The sequence below is a fragment of the Bos indicus genome, chromosome 17, assembly GCF_029378745.1.
Source record: "Bos indicus isolate NIAB-ARS_2022 breed Sahiwal x Tharparkar chromosome 17, NIAB-ARS_B.indTharparkar_mat_pri_1.0, whole genome shotgun sequence".
Classification (NCBI taxonomy): Eukaryota; Metazoa; Chordata; class Mammalia; order Artiodactyla; family Bovidae; genus Bos; species Bos indicus.
Window position 1 is genome coordinate 1,945,888 of NC_091776.1, and position 18,015 is coordinate 1,963,902.

The 18,015-nt window shown below is 36.2% G+C and overlaps 1 protein-coding gene across 8 annotated transcripts in view; it reads left to right on the plus strand.

Annotated features, from left to right (window-relative positions):
* The window catches only part of MAP9 (microtubule associated protein 9), a 50,239-nt gene that overhangs the window by 13,712 nt on the left and 18,512 nt on the right, over positions 1-18,015 (plus strand). For 3 of the 8 annotated variants that reach the window (XM_070768945.1, XM_070768946.1, XM_070768952.1), the window contains 9 exons: positions 3,739-3,832; positions 5,497-5,738; positions 7,501-7,571; positions 9,037-9,205; positions 10,194-10,283; positions 13,802-13,963; positions 14,083-14,228; positions 14,405-14,537; positions 15,445-16,795. In XM_070768945.1, coding sequence (XP_070625046.1) covers positions 3,739-3,832; positions 5,497-5,738; positions 7,501-7,571; positions 9,037-9,205; positions 10,194-10,283; positions 13,802-13,963; positions 14,083-14,228; positions 14,405-14,537; positions 15,445-15,612 — 1,275 coding nt within the window. In that variant the 3' untranslated portion in view covers positions 15,613-16,795. Of the gene's footprint in view, positions 1-3,738; positions 3,833-5,496; positions 5,739-7,500; positions 7,572-9,036; positions 9,206-10,193; positions 10,284-13,801; positions 13,964-14,082; positions 14,229-14,404; positions 14,538-15,444; positions 16,796-18,015 lie in introns of those variants that run through there. The other 5 variants (XM_070768947.1, XM_070768950.1, XM_070768951.1 and 2 more) reach the window with 5 other exon arrangements.

Consider the following 18,015-nt stretch of genomic DNA (forward strand, 5'->3'; position numbering starts at 1 on the left):
TAGAAATTTGACCACTTTTTCTGAGATGCTGTATTTATAAAGTTGTTTGTGATATTCCCTTATGCTTTTGATGGCAATAAAATTATCATGACATTCCATCTTCCATCTCTAATGTATAGTTTGTGTTTTCTGTCTTTTTTGTTAAATTTTGAAAGGCATTGCTCAGTTTTGTTAAAACTTTTCTAAGAACCAATGTTGACTTAGTTTTCTCTATTGTTTGCATCCAGTTTCACTGATTTTTATTCTTTATTATTTCTTTCTTTTATTTTCTTTGGGTTTAATTTGCTTATCTTTAAGTTAGAAAATGTGTCCCTTCATTTTAAGCTTTTCATCCTTTCTATCAAAACTTTTAAAAACTATGAATTTTCCTCTAACACTTGATTAACAGCACCCATTTTTGATGACATTTATTTTCATTATCAGACTTCCCTGGTGGCTCAGATGGTAAAAGCATCCGCATACAATGCGGGAGACCTGGGTTCAATCCCTGAGTTGGGAAGATGCCCTGGAGAAGGAAATGGCAACCCACTCCAGTACTGTTGCCTGGAGAATCCCATGGATGGAGTAGCCTGCTACTCCGTCCATGGGGTTGCAAAGAGTCAGACACGACTGAGCAACTTCACTTTCATTTTCATTATCATTCCTTTAAATATGTTTTCTAATTTTCCTTGTGATCTCTGTTTTGACCAAATGGTTATTTTATGGTGAATGATTTTAAACTTTTAGTCTTAGACTTTTAAAGAACTAAAAGAGTAGAATAAACATTTGTAGTTTTCTTAGATTTATATGCCATTTCTAAGGATCCTCATTTCTTCCTTTAGATTCATATTCCTTCTAATGTTATTTCCCTTCAATCTTAAGAACTTATTTTTATTTTTCTTGTAATATAGATTTGCCAGTGACAGGTTTGCTCAGTCTTTACTTATCTAAAAAAATTCACTTCATCTTCATTTTTGAAGGATGACTTAGCTGAATATGTACTTGGCTGACAGTTCTCTTCTGCTACCTCCAGCTCTTTATAGGTTTCCATTTTTCCTGACCTCTATGATTTCTGTTAGAAAATCAGCAGAAATTTATCTTGTTGTACTCATTATATAACATTTTGGGTTTTTTTTCTGACAGCTTTCAGAATTTTTTTTTCCAGACTTTATCTTTTTTCTTTGAATTACAATAATTTGACTACAAGGTACATAGGTGTAGTTTTTCTTTATATTTATCCTGCTTGGGTTTCGTTGAGGTTTCAGGATCTGTAAACTGATATTTTCCATGAAAATAAGAAGTTAATTTTTTTTTCTGTTTTTCTTTTCTCTTGTTTGTAATCTAGTGCATTGAAATTTTTAATATGTCTCACTGATCCTCTCATGATCATGTTCATGTTTCTTCAGTCTTTTTACCCTTTGTTTTCTTCAGTTTCTGTCTTCAGAGATTTTGAGTTCACTGCTTTTTTCTACCATATCTGATCTGCTGTTAAGTCTATCCAGTAATTTTTTTTTTTCAGTACTGTTCAACTCTGGAATTTCCATTTTTTGTTGTTGTTGTATTTTCTGTATCTAACAAGATACCCATTTGTTCCACCACTGTGTATATATTTTTCCTCCTAAATGCTTGAAGATATTTATGAAACCTACTTTAAAGTTCTTATTTGCCAATTGCAATATCTGGGTCATCGCTGGGTTGGTTACTATAGACTATTTTTGTTGTTTGTATTCATAGTATAAGTCACTATTTTCTGTTACTTAATATTTTGATTGAATACTGAATATTATGGATGATAAGTTGTAGACATTTTAGATTCTATTATGTTTCTCTGAACATGTGTTCTATCATACTGATTTTATGGCCAGACTCAAATTTCCAACTCTGTCTCCCTTGCCATGGACATTGACTAAAACTTCTGCTTAGTTTTTTTACTTTCTAGCTACTACAGTTTTACAGGGCCCTCTGAGGTCTTTTCCATGCCATGCATAGTTGAACCAAAGGTTTGAGGTGGATTTTATATGCAGATTTTGGGGTTCTTGCCCTCTGCAGCTCTTCTCCAAATTTATTGGCTGATCATCTATTCCTAAATTCTATTCTCTGACTCCTCAAGCAAATCTGGTAGGGTTGCAGCCTACTACTACTAGAGCTACACTGTTGGGGAAATTTTCTCAGGAGAAAAGCTACTAACTTGCAAATCTCCTTGGGTGAAGCTTCATCCCTTAGGGTAGACTCCGGTGTTTTAGCACTTCTGCCATCTTCCCAGATGGTTTCTATTGCTTTTGACATTAAATATATTGGAAAAAAATAAAAAACTTTATACAACAAAAATCAAACTTCTTATAGTATCATCACCCTTAGACTAGAGTATTATCCTATAAAACAATGTTTCATATAGGAACACAAATATAATTACTTCATTTCATATACTGCTACTGCTAAGTCACTTCAGTCGTGTCTGACTCTGTGTGACCCCATAGACGTCAGCCCACCAGGCTTTCCTGCCCCTGGAATTCTCCAGGCAAGAACACTGGAGTGGGTTGCCATTTCCTTCTCCAATGCATAAAAGTGAAAAAGTGAAAGTGAAGTCGCTCAGTCGTGTCCGACTCAGCGACCCCACGGACTGCAGCCCACCAGGCTCCTCCATCCATGGGATTTTCCAGGCAAGAGTGCTGGAGTGGGGTGCCATTGCCTTCTTCATTTCATATATAATTATTTTATTTCAGATACAGTAATTTTGAGGAAAACTAAAGTGCATGAAATCTATGTACTTTTTAACCTAAAATGTTTGGAATAGCTACTTGGTTTTTGGGCTTCCCAGGTGGCACTAGTGGTAAAGAACCCACCTGCCAATGTGGGAGATAAGAGACGTGAGTTCTATCCCTGGGTGGGGAAGATTCCCTGGAGGAGGAAATGGCAACCCCACTCCAATATTCTTGCCTGGAGAATGCCATGGACAGAGGAGCCTGGTGAGCTACAGTCCATAGAGTCACGAAGAGTTGGACATGACTGAATCAACAACACGCACACATATGCACTTGGTTTTATGAATTGCTTTTGTTTGAACAACTATTAATATTTGTTTCAAACCCTGGTGGCTCAGACGGTAAAGTGTCTGCCTGCAATGCGGGAGACCCAGGTTCGATTCCTGAGTCGGGAAGATCCCCTGGAGAAGGAAATGGCAATCCACTCCAGCACTCTTGCCTGGAAAAATCTCATGGATGGAGGAACCTGATAGGCTACAGTCCATGGGGTCGCAAAGAGTCGGACACGACTGAGCGACTTCACTTTCAAGGGTTTTTGACCTACGATCTTTATGCTTTCTTAGGAAGTATATGGAGAAGGAAATGACAACGCACTCCAGTGTTCTTGACTGGAGAATCCCAGGAAGGGCGGAGCCTGTTGGGCTGCAGTCTATGGGGTCGTACAGAGTCGGACACTACTGAAGCGACTTAGCAGCAGCAGCAGCAGGAAGTATATACTTAGAGAAAGAGATGTCAAATACTTAAGTATTTCTGGGATTTGATTCTAGAGCAGCAGTAGTTTTAAAAATTGCTAAAAATGGATTTAGAAGTTTCAGTTAAAGAACTGAACTAGCTCTTAACTTGAAAGTAAAGTATATTATAACCTCCTTTGACTTAACCCTTATGGTGTTTCAGTAAAAAACTAATAATGCATATTTCAGAGTTATGATGTAGTCTTACTACTGCTATTGCCCTCCACAAATCTTGAGAAGTAAACTTACATAGTTTCTTTAAATAGGATCCATGGTTAACAAGTATACCATCATCATCTGTTAAAGAAAATCTTAAAGATTCCTTTTCACTAGGATCTGAAGAAAAAGCCTCCATTACAGGTGATTATATTAAAGTATCCTACCTTATTTTATTTGTGAACTTCTGTATTGCTTAGAATGCCATGTAAGTATGCCAAAGGAGTAATACTTCACATAGTTACAGGAACAATATATGTTTATGTTTGCCTGAGTTTTAATCTCAACGATGCAAATTACTAACCTTGTGGTTATAGATGCAGAACTTAATTTCTCAGTGCCTCAATCCACCAAGTTATAATAATCAAACTCATTAGGCTATTGTGAAAATTAAGTGACTCTATGCATTTTAGCCACTAACTCAATTCTTGACACAAGTAGAGTATTCACTCAGGGTAAGCTATTATTATGTATTTGTTGCTCCAGTACTCAGCATAATGGTTAGGTGAACTTTTAAATTGAGACTAAGGTGGACTTAAATCCAGGTACAACTACATGAGAAGGTAACTAACCTTTCTGGCCCTATGTATGGATCTTTAAAATGGGCATAAGAGTAGAGTGGTTGTAAGAATTAAATTAATTAGTACATGTAAAGCACATATAACAGGACCGTAGTTAACACACAGTCAGTGTGAGATATGAATAAGTAAACATTCTTTCTTTCCTTAGTCCTATGACATATAAAGGCATAGTTATTTCTAAGGTTGGGATGTATAACTAACATTTATTAAGTGCTTACTATGTAGTATAATTTTTATCATTTTACAGATGAGAAAAACTGAAGTGCAAAGATATTGGGAAATATACCCAAGGTCAGTGATGGAGCCATAATTTGAATCTTTGGCTCCAAAGTCACATTGATTAGCAGAATACATTATTGATACTTTGAATCATGAGTATTGTCCAAATATGAACATATAATTGGAATTATAAGGTGATATTTTATCTAGCTTACCTCAAAATGAGTTCCCCAAAAATGGCTGTAATGAAAGCCTCAGCATTAAGACTTTGACAGTGAAGATACAGGTTTGGCCAGGTACTAGTAGAACTGAAAGTTGGTGATCAGCACAGAAAGCACTGATTTTCTGTTGTACATTCTAAAGTGTAATAGAATCAAAATAGTAGAAGCAATTCTGTAAAAGCAAAACTGAATCCTCCATGCCAGAGCCTAAGCCTTTCCCTAGAGCACTGAGATGGTGAGGATTAGGCCTTCCTTTCCTGCCCTTTTGTTATCAGAGGCAACACTGCATCTTAGTGGGAGTAAAACTCTGGCAGATGACTTTATTCTCTGTGTGGTAGACTCTTCTAGAATTGCACTGATTCTTGGTTTTCTCTGTATCTGTACAATTTCACAACTGCCATTGCTAGTAACTGTGGTAGCTTAGAGCTCTATGCCTTTTGTTCCAGGTAAGAAACACAAGCTTTTAAATAGAATAGATATTGCTATCTCATTTACTTGATTTATACAAGTATTTGTGGCATGTCTATATTTCAAGATGGTTATTCCATTCTGTTTACTTATATGATATTTTTCTAAGGTGTGCCAAATGCTTAATAGGTTTAGTAGCCATTTTCTCTGTTATAGATCACTTTGGAAAAATGTTTATTCAAGTTTAATATGGTTGTTTTCTCCATTTCTATTTTGCAAGAAAGATCAGAGACAGTTTTCATTTAGCAGAAAGCAAATGAATCAGTTATCCACCTCATTAATTCAAAGGGAGATTTAATTCTGTTACTTTGTCACAAAGTAGATCAGAGTGAAGAATGCACTGAAAGCCATAATTCCTTGAAATCAACCGAAAATGAAAAGAACTCCTTTTTGATAGACTTTGTTACTACTGCACTTGAGAAACCCCAGGAAAGTCAAGTGACTGTTGGTGACGTTGAAGAAGAAAAGGAGAAAGCTCACCTGATTATGAAGGATGACTTAACAGCTGAAGATACACCACTACTACAACTTCAGAGTATCTTATGTACTGAGTCTTCAAAGGTATTTATATAAAATTATGCCTTCTATACTATACCTTAAAACTCCACATAGGGCTCTTAAATGTTTTATCTCCCATGTTAGGCACTTCTGAATTGTCTGTGTGAGACTCATCTTCTGACAGTGATACCATACTGTCATGTGGTCCTTGCTCAGTGGAATTTTCACTTCAGAGACGTGTTGGAGTGAATACAGTAAAGCCCAACATTTCATTAAAATTTTCAGAGGCATATGATCATAATATTCTTTTAAATGTTTCAGAAATATATACCCAGAAGTGGGTAGATTTCTGTAGGTCTTCACGTTATAAAAATATAGCTCTCTGGAATAATTTCTGAGGGTTTGGAATTAGTAAGAGGTATTCCTTTGGATATCATCTTTAAATACTTTAAAAAATTTAAAAATAAAAATCTTTTAAGAAATATTTATCAGCATCCATACCTATTTAAGTGGAAGGTCAGGTCATTATCAGGAATATTATTATCATTACCTTGGGAACCAGATTTGTGATATGTAGGATTACTTGTCCCTATGCAATATTGCAGGCGTCCTTGGTGACTTAGAGGTCAAGAATCTGCCAATGTGGGGAACACAGGTTCGTCCCTGGGTTGGGAAGATCCCCTGGAGAAGGGAATGGCAACCCACTTCAGTATTTTTGCCTGCAGAATCCCATGAACAGAGAAGCCTACAGTCCATGGGGTCACAAAGAGTTGACAACAAACAGCAATATACTATAATACACTAGAGTACTGTACTGTTAAAATTTATGGTGGAGCATTTTTAGTGTCTATTTCTCCTGAGTTTTCTTTATCCAGTTTCTCCTGCAGTTAACTGGTAGATATGTATATTTACTATTGGGGAAAATAACAGTTATCTGAAAACTTGTGGTCAAACAGGACTTTTATAATACAGGCTATTAGATTTTTATTACATTTTAAGGAGAAGGTTCATTAAGCCATATCGCAGATATATTTCCTTAGGAAAAACGCTCATGCCAAGTTAGGGATGTGTTTACATCTGTGCTCTCATGTTCGTGCTAATACCCATCTGTCTGTGGAAAGTAGAAAAGTCATTCCTTAAAAGGAAGAATGGTATTCTGGAATTTAAAGACAAGGTTTTAGAAATGTTTAACAGAGGTAATTCTAAATTAGAACAGGTGATTTATATATAGCAAGTAAGATTATAACATGTTTCTTTTGATTGAATCTTTGTCTTTATTCTTACTCGTTACCAAGTGCTTTTAAGTCTGAATAATTCCCCTCTAAGGTCTCTTTGTTGGACTCTCATCATGGAATAAAATGCAGGCTTCTCGCCACTGCCTGGAGGTCTCTCTTGGTTCTTTCTGGACCTCATGCTCTTCAGCTCTCCCTGACGCTCACTGTGTCTCAGCATCTTTCACTGGCTTTTGCTTCTCACAGCTATCAAGGTCTCCACAGAGTGTCACATGGCCCTTTTCTTTCCATCATCTGTCTGAGCTCTGATGTCACATTCTCAGGGGCCCTTCCCCGATCACCTGCATTAAAGTAGCTCCTCAACTCCACTCTGTCACTGCCGTTACACCCTACTTTATCACTTTCATGAGTCATATTATTTATGTGTTTAGTATCAGTGAGTTTCCCTGAAATGTGATATCCTTATTTGTTCCTGATGACCACTATGCTTAACACATAGTAGATGCTCAAAAAACATTGACTTTATAGCAGCTGGCCTCTAATTATAATTGTGATATATACAGTGAGTAATCTTTTGCTTTTCTATTTAATAGAAAGCAATTCAAGATAGAAATATGAAGAATAAAAAATCAACAAATAATAGAGCATCCAGTGCATCTGGCAGGTAATAAAGTTTTCATTTTCCTTCAGTAATAGGTTTATATTTCAACAAAGCAGGTTTTAGTTTAATTTCTGAAAGTAAATTTCATTTGGTATTCTTAATTTTCTTCTTATGAGAAGAATGAATTAGTTACTTCATAATCAATCCCCCTAGTTGAATATATTCTTTTATAAAAGGGATTGATTAAGGACCCTCTGTGTTCTACATTGCTCATGAGATGGAGTTTCTTTCTCCTATTTTTCCTGAGACAGTAGATATAAAGTAGTAATAAAGCTGAAGTCTAGCATTCACCTTCTCTGTTAAGTGTCTTTATCCAACAACACATGTAAAATTGTACTTTAAACTTTGAGGTTCTATGCACTAAGTTGGTTTATTAAAATGATAAGAACTGATCATCATTCACGCTGAATCCTAACTCATAGGTGCTAATCAAAACCTTCTGCATCTTTTAAATTATCATTACTCAAGTAGAACAGGGGTCAGCAAACTTTTTCAGTGAATTTGCCAATTAGTACGTATGGCTGGCCCTATAGGCCATATGGTCTCTGTTGTAATTACTCACATCTGCTATTGTAGCAGGGAGGCCATTGTTGGCATTATGAAAATAATTGAAATAGCTATGGTGTAATAATTTTATATACCAGAAGAGATTGTGAGCCCGATTTTCCCACTAACCCCAAGTTAGAGGTTATTAGTCTAACTTTATATTTAAGATGGTTTATGTAGCAAAATGGGGCTTCTCTGGTGAAGTGAAGTGAAGTCGCTCAGTCATGTCCAACTCTTTGCGACCCCATGGACTGTAGCCTACCAGGCTTCTCTGTCCATGGGATTTTCCAGGTAAGAATACTGCAGTGGGTTGCCATTTCCTTCTCCAGGGGAACTTCCCGACCCAGGCTGCATGGTAGGACCTTAATAATAATTTATCCCTAGCAGAGCAGTAAAGAATCTGCCTGCCAATGCAGGAGAAGGGGTTTGATCCTTGGTTCAGGAAGATTCCCTGGAGAAGGAAGTGGCAACCACTCCAGTATTCTTGCCTGGGAAATCCCATGAACAGAGGAGCCTGGCGGGCCACAGTCCGTGGGATTGCAGAGTTGAACATGACTTAGTGACTAATCAACAGTAGCAGCAGCAGCAGCAGCAATGTAGCAAAATAATACAAGAAACTATTAAAACCGACTTATTGTTTTTTCCCATGTAACTTGAGTCCATGTTTTTAAAAAAATGTTTTAATTATAAATAACCTAAAAAGAAAAATTACTTTGAAGCTATATATAAATTAAAGTAATAAAATTTAAATTATATTGAAAGGGTCTTTGTGTACTAATAAAATACCACATCATTTTCAAAGTAATTATAATTTATTAAATTATAATGTAGTTTTTAGATATAGTAGTTTCAAAATCTAATGAATCTTTCTTCTACCATTGTAATTGTAATAGTTTGTCTTGATTCATTTGGGTCTTTTCAGATTAATGACCTCTGAGTTCTTAAAGAAGCCTAGTTCTCTAAGGAGGATTCCGTCGACAGCTTCAGCTTCTCACTATTTAGGGACTTTGAGAGTCTTGGACCAAAAGCCCTCACAGAAACAGAACACAGAACCTGACAGAGCAGATAACCTAAGGGCAACTGTTTATCAGGTAAAAAGGAAAATATATATTCTTTTAAAATTAGAATTAATCACATAAGATTTTTTTATCAGGGAGTAGAATGAACCTGTCAGAAATGATTTATTAACTCATTTCCTTTATAATACCTGAGCAATCCAAATCTCCTCCCAAGTTTGCTTGTGTGTGTGTGTTAGTCGTTCAGTTGTGTTCGACTTTTTGTGACCCCCATGAACTGTAGCCTGCCAAGCGTCTCTGTCCATGGAATTCTCCAGGCAAGAATACTAGGGTGAGTTGCCATTCTCTTCTCCAGGGGATCTTCCCAACCCAGGAATTGAACCCAGATCTCCCTTATTGCAGGCAGATTCTTTACCATCTGAGCCACCAGGGCTACTTTAAACTTTGCTTAACTGATCATAATTGTAAAGAAAGAGAATTTGCCATAGCAATTGATAAAAATATAACAAAAGCAAAATATAGTTAAGGTATATCTATGTTTTTATACTTTTTCAACTTAAAGTTTATATTGTTACAAACAAAAGTGTTTTAATATTTTTTTCTTCCCTGAGACTTTTTGTATTTGAGTTAAACTTACCTAGAAAAAAGCTTTTCTAATTTTTCAAAAATTCAAACAGATGTCTCTTTTGGTCTTATTTGTTATATAAAATACAAATTGAAAATGTATTTTAATATGTATTTTTAATACATAGAAATATGAAAATAGAAAATTGTCCATGTGAATTTCAGAGAAAATGGTAATATATTCAGTCATCATAGTCAGTCTTTGAAATCTGTTCCTAGTACTGAGAAAGATAACATAGATATGATTTTCTTAATTCTTGTTCATTGTTATATATTAGAATATTATCAGAAAAAGAGGAATGATATTAGCACATATAAAGTTTGTAAGGTTTATGTTTTAGTTTTTTTAAGTTTTTATTATATATTTCAGAAATAAACAAGAATTCTAATTTATTTGCAAAACTTTGCATAATATATAGCCTTTTTCTTCTTCTCACAGGAGTGGTTAGAAAAGAAAAATATTTATTTACATGAAATGCACAGAATTAAAAGAATCGAAAGTGAAAACTTAAGGATTCAAAATGAACAGGTATTCTGAAATATAGAAATGAAAAATATTCTGGATTTTTAAGTCAATAAAATAGTCTCGAATGCTTAATATTTTTAAATCACCTGTTTTTTAAATGGTGAAATAAATTATATATAAAAGAAATGATTTCTGATTTTATTCCTCTAGTCCTTTATACATTTTTAGTTGATGTAACTGGTTTACATGAAAACAAAGATACACAAATTTTCTTATATGTGTGCAATAGCTTTGGCACTATTGATTATGAATATTTTTTTTCTTGTGACCATGTACCTATTTCATTCTTAAACATTGACTTCAGTATTACAACTTAGCCAAGAATATAAAGGGTCTTCAGACATTAACCTTCAGTCGTCCTCTGTTCTTGATTCATGGACCTAACATTCTACGTTCCTATGCAATATTGCTCTTTACAGCATCGGACCTTGCTTCTATTACCAGACACATCTACAACTGGGTATTGTTTTTGCTTTGGCTCCATCCCTTCATTCTTCCTGGAGTTATTTCTCCACTGATTTCCAGTAGCATATTGGGCACCTACTGACCTGGGGAGTTCCTCTTTCAGTATCCTATCATTTGCCTTTTCATACTGTTCATGGGGTTCTCAAGGCAAGAACACTGAAGTGGCTTGCCATTCCCTTCTCCAGTGGACCACATTCTGTCAGACCTTTCCACCATGACCTGCCCTTCTTGGGTGGCCCCACACAGCATGGCTTAGTTTCATTGAGTTAGATAAGGCTGTGGTCCTAGTGTGATTAGATTGACTAGTTTTCTGTGATTATGGTCTCAGTGTGTCTCTCCTCTGATGTCTTTTCACAATACCTACAGTCTTACTTGGATTTCTCTTACCTTGGACGTGGGGTATCTCTTCACAGCTGCTCCAGCAAAGTGCAGCCACTGCTCCTTACCTTGGACGAGGGGTATCTCCTCACAGCCGCCCCTCCTGACCTTGAACGTGAAGTAGCTCCTCTTGGCCCTCCTGCGCCACCGCAGCCACCTCTCCTTGGATGTGGGGTAGCTCCTCCCGGCCACCGCCCCTGACCTTGGACTTGGGGTAGCTCCTCTCAGCAGTTGCCGCACCATCACAGCCTGGCACTCTCAGCCGCCGCCCCTGACCTCGGATATGGGGTAGCTCCTCTTGGCCCCCACCCCTGATCTTGAGCAAGGGGTAGGTCCTTTTGGCCAGTCTTTTGCGCAGTCGGTCACAGCTGAAGCGCAGAACATTTCATGCAAAGATGGGCTCGATAAAGGACAGAAATGGTATGGACCTAACAGAAGCAGAAGATGTTAAGAAGAGGTGGCAAGAATACACAGAAGAACTGTACAAAAAAGGTCTTCACGACCCAGATAATCACGATGGTGTGATCACTCACCTAGAGCCAGACATCCTGGAATGTGAAGTCAAGTGGGCCTTAGAAAGTATCACTATGAACAAAGCTAGTGGAGGTGATGGAATTCCAGTTGAGCTATTTCAAATCCTGAAAGATGATGCTGTGAAAGTGCTACACTCAATATGCCAGCAAATTTGGAAAACTCAGCAGTGGCCACAGGACTGGAAAAGGTCAGTTTTCATTCCAATCCCAAAGAAAGGCAATGCCAAAGAATGCTCGAAACACCACACAATTGCACTCATCTCACACGCTAGTAAAGTAATGCTCAAAATTCTCTAAGCCAGGCTTAAAGCTCAACATTCAGAAAACAAAGATCATTGCATCTAGTCCCATCACTTCATGGGAAACAGATGGGGAAACAGTGGAAATAGTGTCAAACTTTATTTTTTTGGGCTCCAAAATCACTGCAGATGGTGATTGCAGCCATGAAATTAAAAGACGCTTACTCCTTGGAAGATAAGTTATGACCAACCTAGATAGCATATTCAAAAGCAGAGACATTATTTTGCCAACAAAGGTCCATCTAGTCAAGGCTATGGTTTTTCCAGTGGTCATGTATGGATGTGAGAGTTGGACTATAAAAAAAGCTGAGCACCGAAGAATTGATGCTTTTGAACTGTGGTGTTGGAGAAGACTCCTGAGAGTCCCTTGGGCTGCAAAGAGATCCAACCAGTCCATCCTAAAGGATATCAGTCCTGGGTGTTCATTGGAAGGACTGATGCTGAAGCTGAAACTCCAGTACTTTGGCCACCTCATGCGAAGAGTTGACTCATTGGAAAAGACCCTGATGCTGGGAGGGATTGGGGGCAGGAGGAAAAGGCGACGACAGAGGATGAGATGGCTGGATGGCATTACCGACTCAATGGACATGAGTTTGGGTGAATTCTGGGAGTTGGTGATGGACAGGGAGGCCTGGCATGCTGCTATTCATGGGTTGGACACGACTGAGCGACTGAACTGAACTGAACTGAACTGTCCCCTTTTCTATCTTGAATTTTTTTGTGTCTTTAAGACCAAGCTCTACCTGAGTGATTGCCCCTGTGCTTCCCATTGAATGGATCTGGGCTCTCATTTCAGTCTCACTTGTACTTCACTTCCTGCCTCTAACTCCTGCCCCATAGCCTACAACATGCTCATTTGTTTCTCATCTACTAAAGTAAAACCACTGAAGAAAACAGAACAAAACAAAACAAACCCTCCATTGTGTTTTTCAATACTACCAGGAATAGAAATAACTCTGAGTGGAGCAGCCCTGCAGGGGTGGTGCCTGGACTCTGGGCCGTGTTTCAGCTTGATCTGCCACAGTCAGTGCCAGACGCCTCATTTGGTCTTCACAGCTCAGTGAGGGTGGCTATACTTCTCCTTCTAAATTATGTTTTCTCTGTAATAAGACTTTATAGCATTTAATCCTAAGCAATATTATAAGGCAAACAATATTATGGGATTAGACTGAAGTAAGCAAAGTAATAACATTTTCCAGTCTGGCCTATGTTTTCAACATTTGGGACATGTTTGTGCAGTAAGAATTGTATGCTCTGATGTCAGTCAAAACTCAGGGTTAAAGCAAAGACCTGTGGCTTACTGTGTGACTTGGCCAATTTATCTTACTTTGACTGTAATTTTAAACTGAAATAGGTTAATAGGTAGTGCAAAGTGCTCATAATGAAATATTACATTAAAAGGAAAATATCAGGGAAGTTACAGGCCAGAGAGGTAAAATTAGTAATTAAAAAAATTTTTTTTAATTACCTCTCTGGCCTGTAACTTCCCTGATATTTTTCTTTTAATGCAATATTTCATTATAAGCACTTTGCAGTACCAATTAACCTATTTCAGTTTACTCTGAAAACATTTGTTCAGTACACTTCCCAAAAAAGGTTCCTTCCCATGCATGGTAGTACATCAATATCTGAGAAGTGCTTAGAAAAGGACATTTTAAAATATAGTGAATAATTCAGATAACATTTTTTAAAAATTAATTTTTCTAAATCATTTAGAATAGATTGCTTTGAAACCTAACTTGATGAACATTAAGGAAAATAAAGACACATACTTATATGTATATCTATCTATGTTTGTAAATTTATATTTATTCATACACATATGACTATTATTTTTCCAAAATAGAAAAGAGCTGCTAAGAGAGAAGAAGCCTTAGCATCATTTGAGGCCTGGAAAGCCATGAAAGAAAAGGAAGCAAAGAAAATAGCTGCAAAAAAAAGGCTTGAGGAAAAAAACAAGAAGAAAACTGAAGAAGAAAATGCTATGAGAAAAGGAGAAGCACTGCAAGTATGCAATAGCTTTAATATCTTTCTTAATTTTAAATATTTTAAAATTAGTGATTAACTGTGCTTTTACTATTTTATTATATTCACATTCAATAAGAAGGTAATTCTTAACTTCTTCAGGCTTTTGAAAAATGGAAAGCAAAAAAGATGGAATACCTCAAGGAGAAAAATAAAAAAGAGAAAGAATATGAAAGAGCAAAGAAACAGAAAGAGGAGGAAACTGTTGCTGAGAAAAGAAAAGATAACTTAACTGCTGTTGAAAAATGGTAATCTAAAACAGCAAGTGTTTTGATAGATCTGAAATTAGTAACACTTTAGGTTTTTCTAAAATTCATTTACTTGAATGTTATTAATGTACTCAATCTTATTCCAGAGACACATTAGGGAATCTTTATTATATATTCTCCTTTAACTTGCCAATGTTTTATACTACCCTACATAGGAATGAAAAAAAGGAAGTTTTTTTCAAGGAAAAGGAAAAAGTAAAAATACATGAGAAAAGAAAAGAAGAACAGAAAAGAGCTGAGAAAAAAGAAAAAGATAAACAAGCTCTCGAGGAATATGAAAAATGGCTGGTAGGTGTTCTATGTTAATGCAGTTGTGTATCTTAAATGTACTTTTTGTGACTTTTCTGTCCCTAATTCCAGTTCTGTTTGTCTCATGACTACTGACTCTTTCTGCCTGGAAGTTGCCTTGTTGAATTCATCCTCTCCTTCTACATATATCATAATTTCTTCAATCTACTCATTTCTATTAATGATTATGTGTGTGCTCAGTGATGTCTGACTCTTTGTGACTCAGTGGACTGTAGCCCACAAGGTTGTTCTGTCCATGGGGTTTTCCAGGCAAGAATCCTGGGGTGGGTTGCCATTCCCTTCTCCATGGGATCTTTCTGGCCCAGGGGTAAAACCCTGGTCTCCCACATTGCAAGCAGATTACCGTCTGAGCTCCCTTGGAATCATTAATGATTCTACTATTCCTTAAAGCACTCAGGCTTAAAACTTTAGTGATGATATTGTTGCCCATTTATCCTTTGCAATAATTCTCATATCTAAAATCATAAAAAGCTGACAAGTGTATTACTGAAGCTATACCAGGTTAGTTTATGTAGAACTTGGTCCCAACACACAGCAAAATAGTATTTAATGAGAAAGTTATTTCATTTTTTATTTCCTTTTGATCTTCCTGATGATCTCAAGGAGACGATCTTACTTAAGTGGTTTTTAAATGAAAGAAAGCAAGTGTGAAGATTGGGAGAAATGATAATAAATGACTTTATATTTTTTTGTTTCTTTCAATATACTTATGTTTATACTTGCTTTTCATTGAGGGCAAGCAAAATAACATTTTCTATCTTAAAACATCAGTATAAATATGTATTAATTGATTTTTGAATAAGTAAATACATTTCAGATGAATAAGTATTTTGTATGTTAAGTTGCTTTTGGCATGTCTGACTCTTTGTGACCCCATCAACTGTAGCCTACCAGGCTCCTCTGTCCATGGGATTCTCCAGGCAAGGATGCTGGAGTGGGTTGCCATGCCCTCTTCCATGGGATCTTCATGACTCAGGGATCGAACCCATGTCGCTTTCGTCTCCTGCATTGTCGGGCAGGTTCTTTACCACTAGCGCCACCCTGGGAAGCCTGATTGAATACTTTATATTAGTCAAAAAGTGCAAAATTTCTCCACAGGGACTAGGGTCCAATAGGGTTTCTGATTAAAAAATTCATGTATTTTGACATGAATTTTTGAATTCATGTCTATCAGCAAGTTAAAAGTATGTCATTCAGACTTTTTTTTTTTTTTACATCATTGCATATTTTTTAATTTTTTGCATTTTTGTATTCTCTGGTTAGGATTGAGGTTGAGCATTTTTCATTTGTATAAGTATTAATTGTATTTATTTTTCCTATAAAGAGTCCATTTTACACTGAACATAAACTGAACATTTTTTCATTGGTCTTCTTCTTATTGATTTCTAGAAGCTTTTATATGTACTAGGGAAATTAGCCTATCATTTCTGATATGAGTTACAAAATTTTTTTCCCATTGCATTATATTGTCAACTTTGCTCATATTATTTACTGAAGAATTTTATTTTATTTTCAGGTATCAAATCTATTAGTCTTTTTCTATGGCTTCTCAATTTTAGGAATAGTTGAAAGGACCTTCTCCAAAATCTGAAGTCAAAGCTCCCATTTTTCTTCTAATAACATTATGATTTTAATATCTTAACATTTTAACATTTGCTCTACTTAGAACTTGTCTTGGTGTATGATGGAAAATATGATTCCATCTTTATTTTTTCCAAATGCATCTTTCATGAAACAACACTGATTTGAGATACTGATTTGAGATACATTAGATCATTCCCATATTTTTGTGTCTGTTTCTTGACTTCCTGTTTCATTGGTCATTCTCACTAGAAATATTCCAGTGCTATACTCTTCCCCTTATCAGGACTTTATATATTTTCATATATTTGTATTAATCTCCCTTTATAACTTCATTCAAAGTATTTCTGAATATTCTAGGTTTCTTCACATAAAGTTTAGAATCAGTAACTAGAAAAGCACACAGGACCTAAAGCAGGCTATTTAAAGGTAGGATAAAAGATGAAATACCTAGGAATAAACTTAGGAAATGCACAAGACCAGTATGAAGAAAACTTTAGAATACTCCTGAAGTACACAAATGAATATTTGAGAAATTAGAACAAAACTACCGTCGGATAGAAATGGTATTATAATGATATTATAAAGATGTCAGTTTTTCCCTGAAGTAATTTGCAAATTTAATGTAATCCTAATAAAAATACCAACAGAATTTATTCTCGTGTATGTGTTGACTAATACTGCTATACTGCTAAATCTATGCAGAGAAATAGTAATAAAATAAGGCAATCAAAATTGTTTCAGTGGTTTGAATGAGAATAGTAATGTTCTATGATACTTTCTTAGACTGAACTTTTAATGCTGTATTATTTAAGCTTTGTTCTGAGAAAAATTAAAAATTTTCTTATATTAAGGAGATGCATGCTAATTCTACTAGTATCTCTAAGAGTAGTTCATATGTGCTCAATTCGTTCATTCATGCTGGATTCTTCGGACTTGTAGCCTACCAGGCTCCTTTGTCTGCAGGATTCTTCAAGAATACTAAAGTGGGATCTTCCCAACAACCCAGGGATCAAATTCGTTTCTCTTACTTCTACTGCATTATCAGGAAGGTTCTTTACCACTAGCACCACCTGGGAAGCCCTTTAGAGTAGTGATTGAATATAAATGTCTCACTTTTCAGTTTTATTTTCACATTGTCTCAAAAATTTGATAGAATTTGCCAAATGACTAAGTCATACATGACTAATGTAAAATACTAAGTTAGGTACATTAAGTTTTATTATAATGTTTAGTCACTTTCTCATTCTAATCAATCCTGTGGAGAAGAAAAACTCATCAAAGACATAAGACAAAATAACTTGTTTTGATGTACAGTATATCCCTATAATACCCAATGAATAGTATGAAAAGGCAAAATGATAGGATACTGAAAGAGGAACTCCCCACGTCAGTAGGTGCCCAATATGCTACTGGAGATCAATGGAGAAATAACTCCAGAAAGAATGAAGGGATGGAGCCAAAGCAAAAACAATACCCATTTGTGGATGTGACTGGTGATAGAAGCAAGGTCCGATGCTGTAAAAGGCAATATTGCATAGGAACTGGGAATGTCAGGTCCATGAATCAAGGCAAATTGGAAGTGGCCAAACAAGAGATGGCAAGAGTGAAGGTCGACATTCTAGGAATCAGCGAACTAAAATGGACTGGAATGGGTGAATTTAACTCAGATGACCATTATATCTACTACTGCGGGCAGGAATCCCTCAGAAGAAATGGAGCAGCCATCATGGTCAACAAAAGAGTCTGAAATGCAGTACTTGGATGCAATCTCAAAAATGACAGAATGATCTCTGTTTGTTTCCAAGGCAAACCATTCAATATCACAGTAATCCAAGTCTATCCCCAACCAGTAATGCTGAAGAAGCTGAAGTTG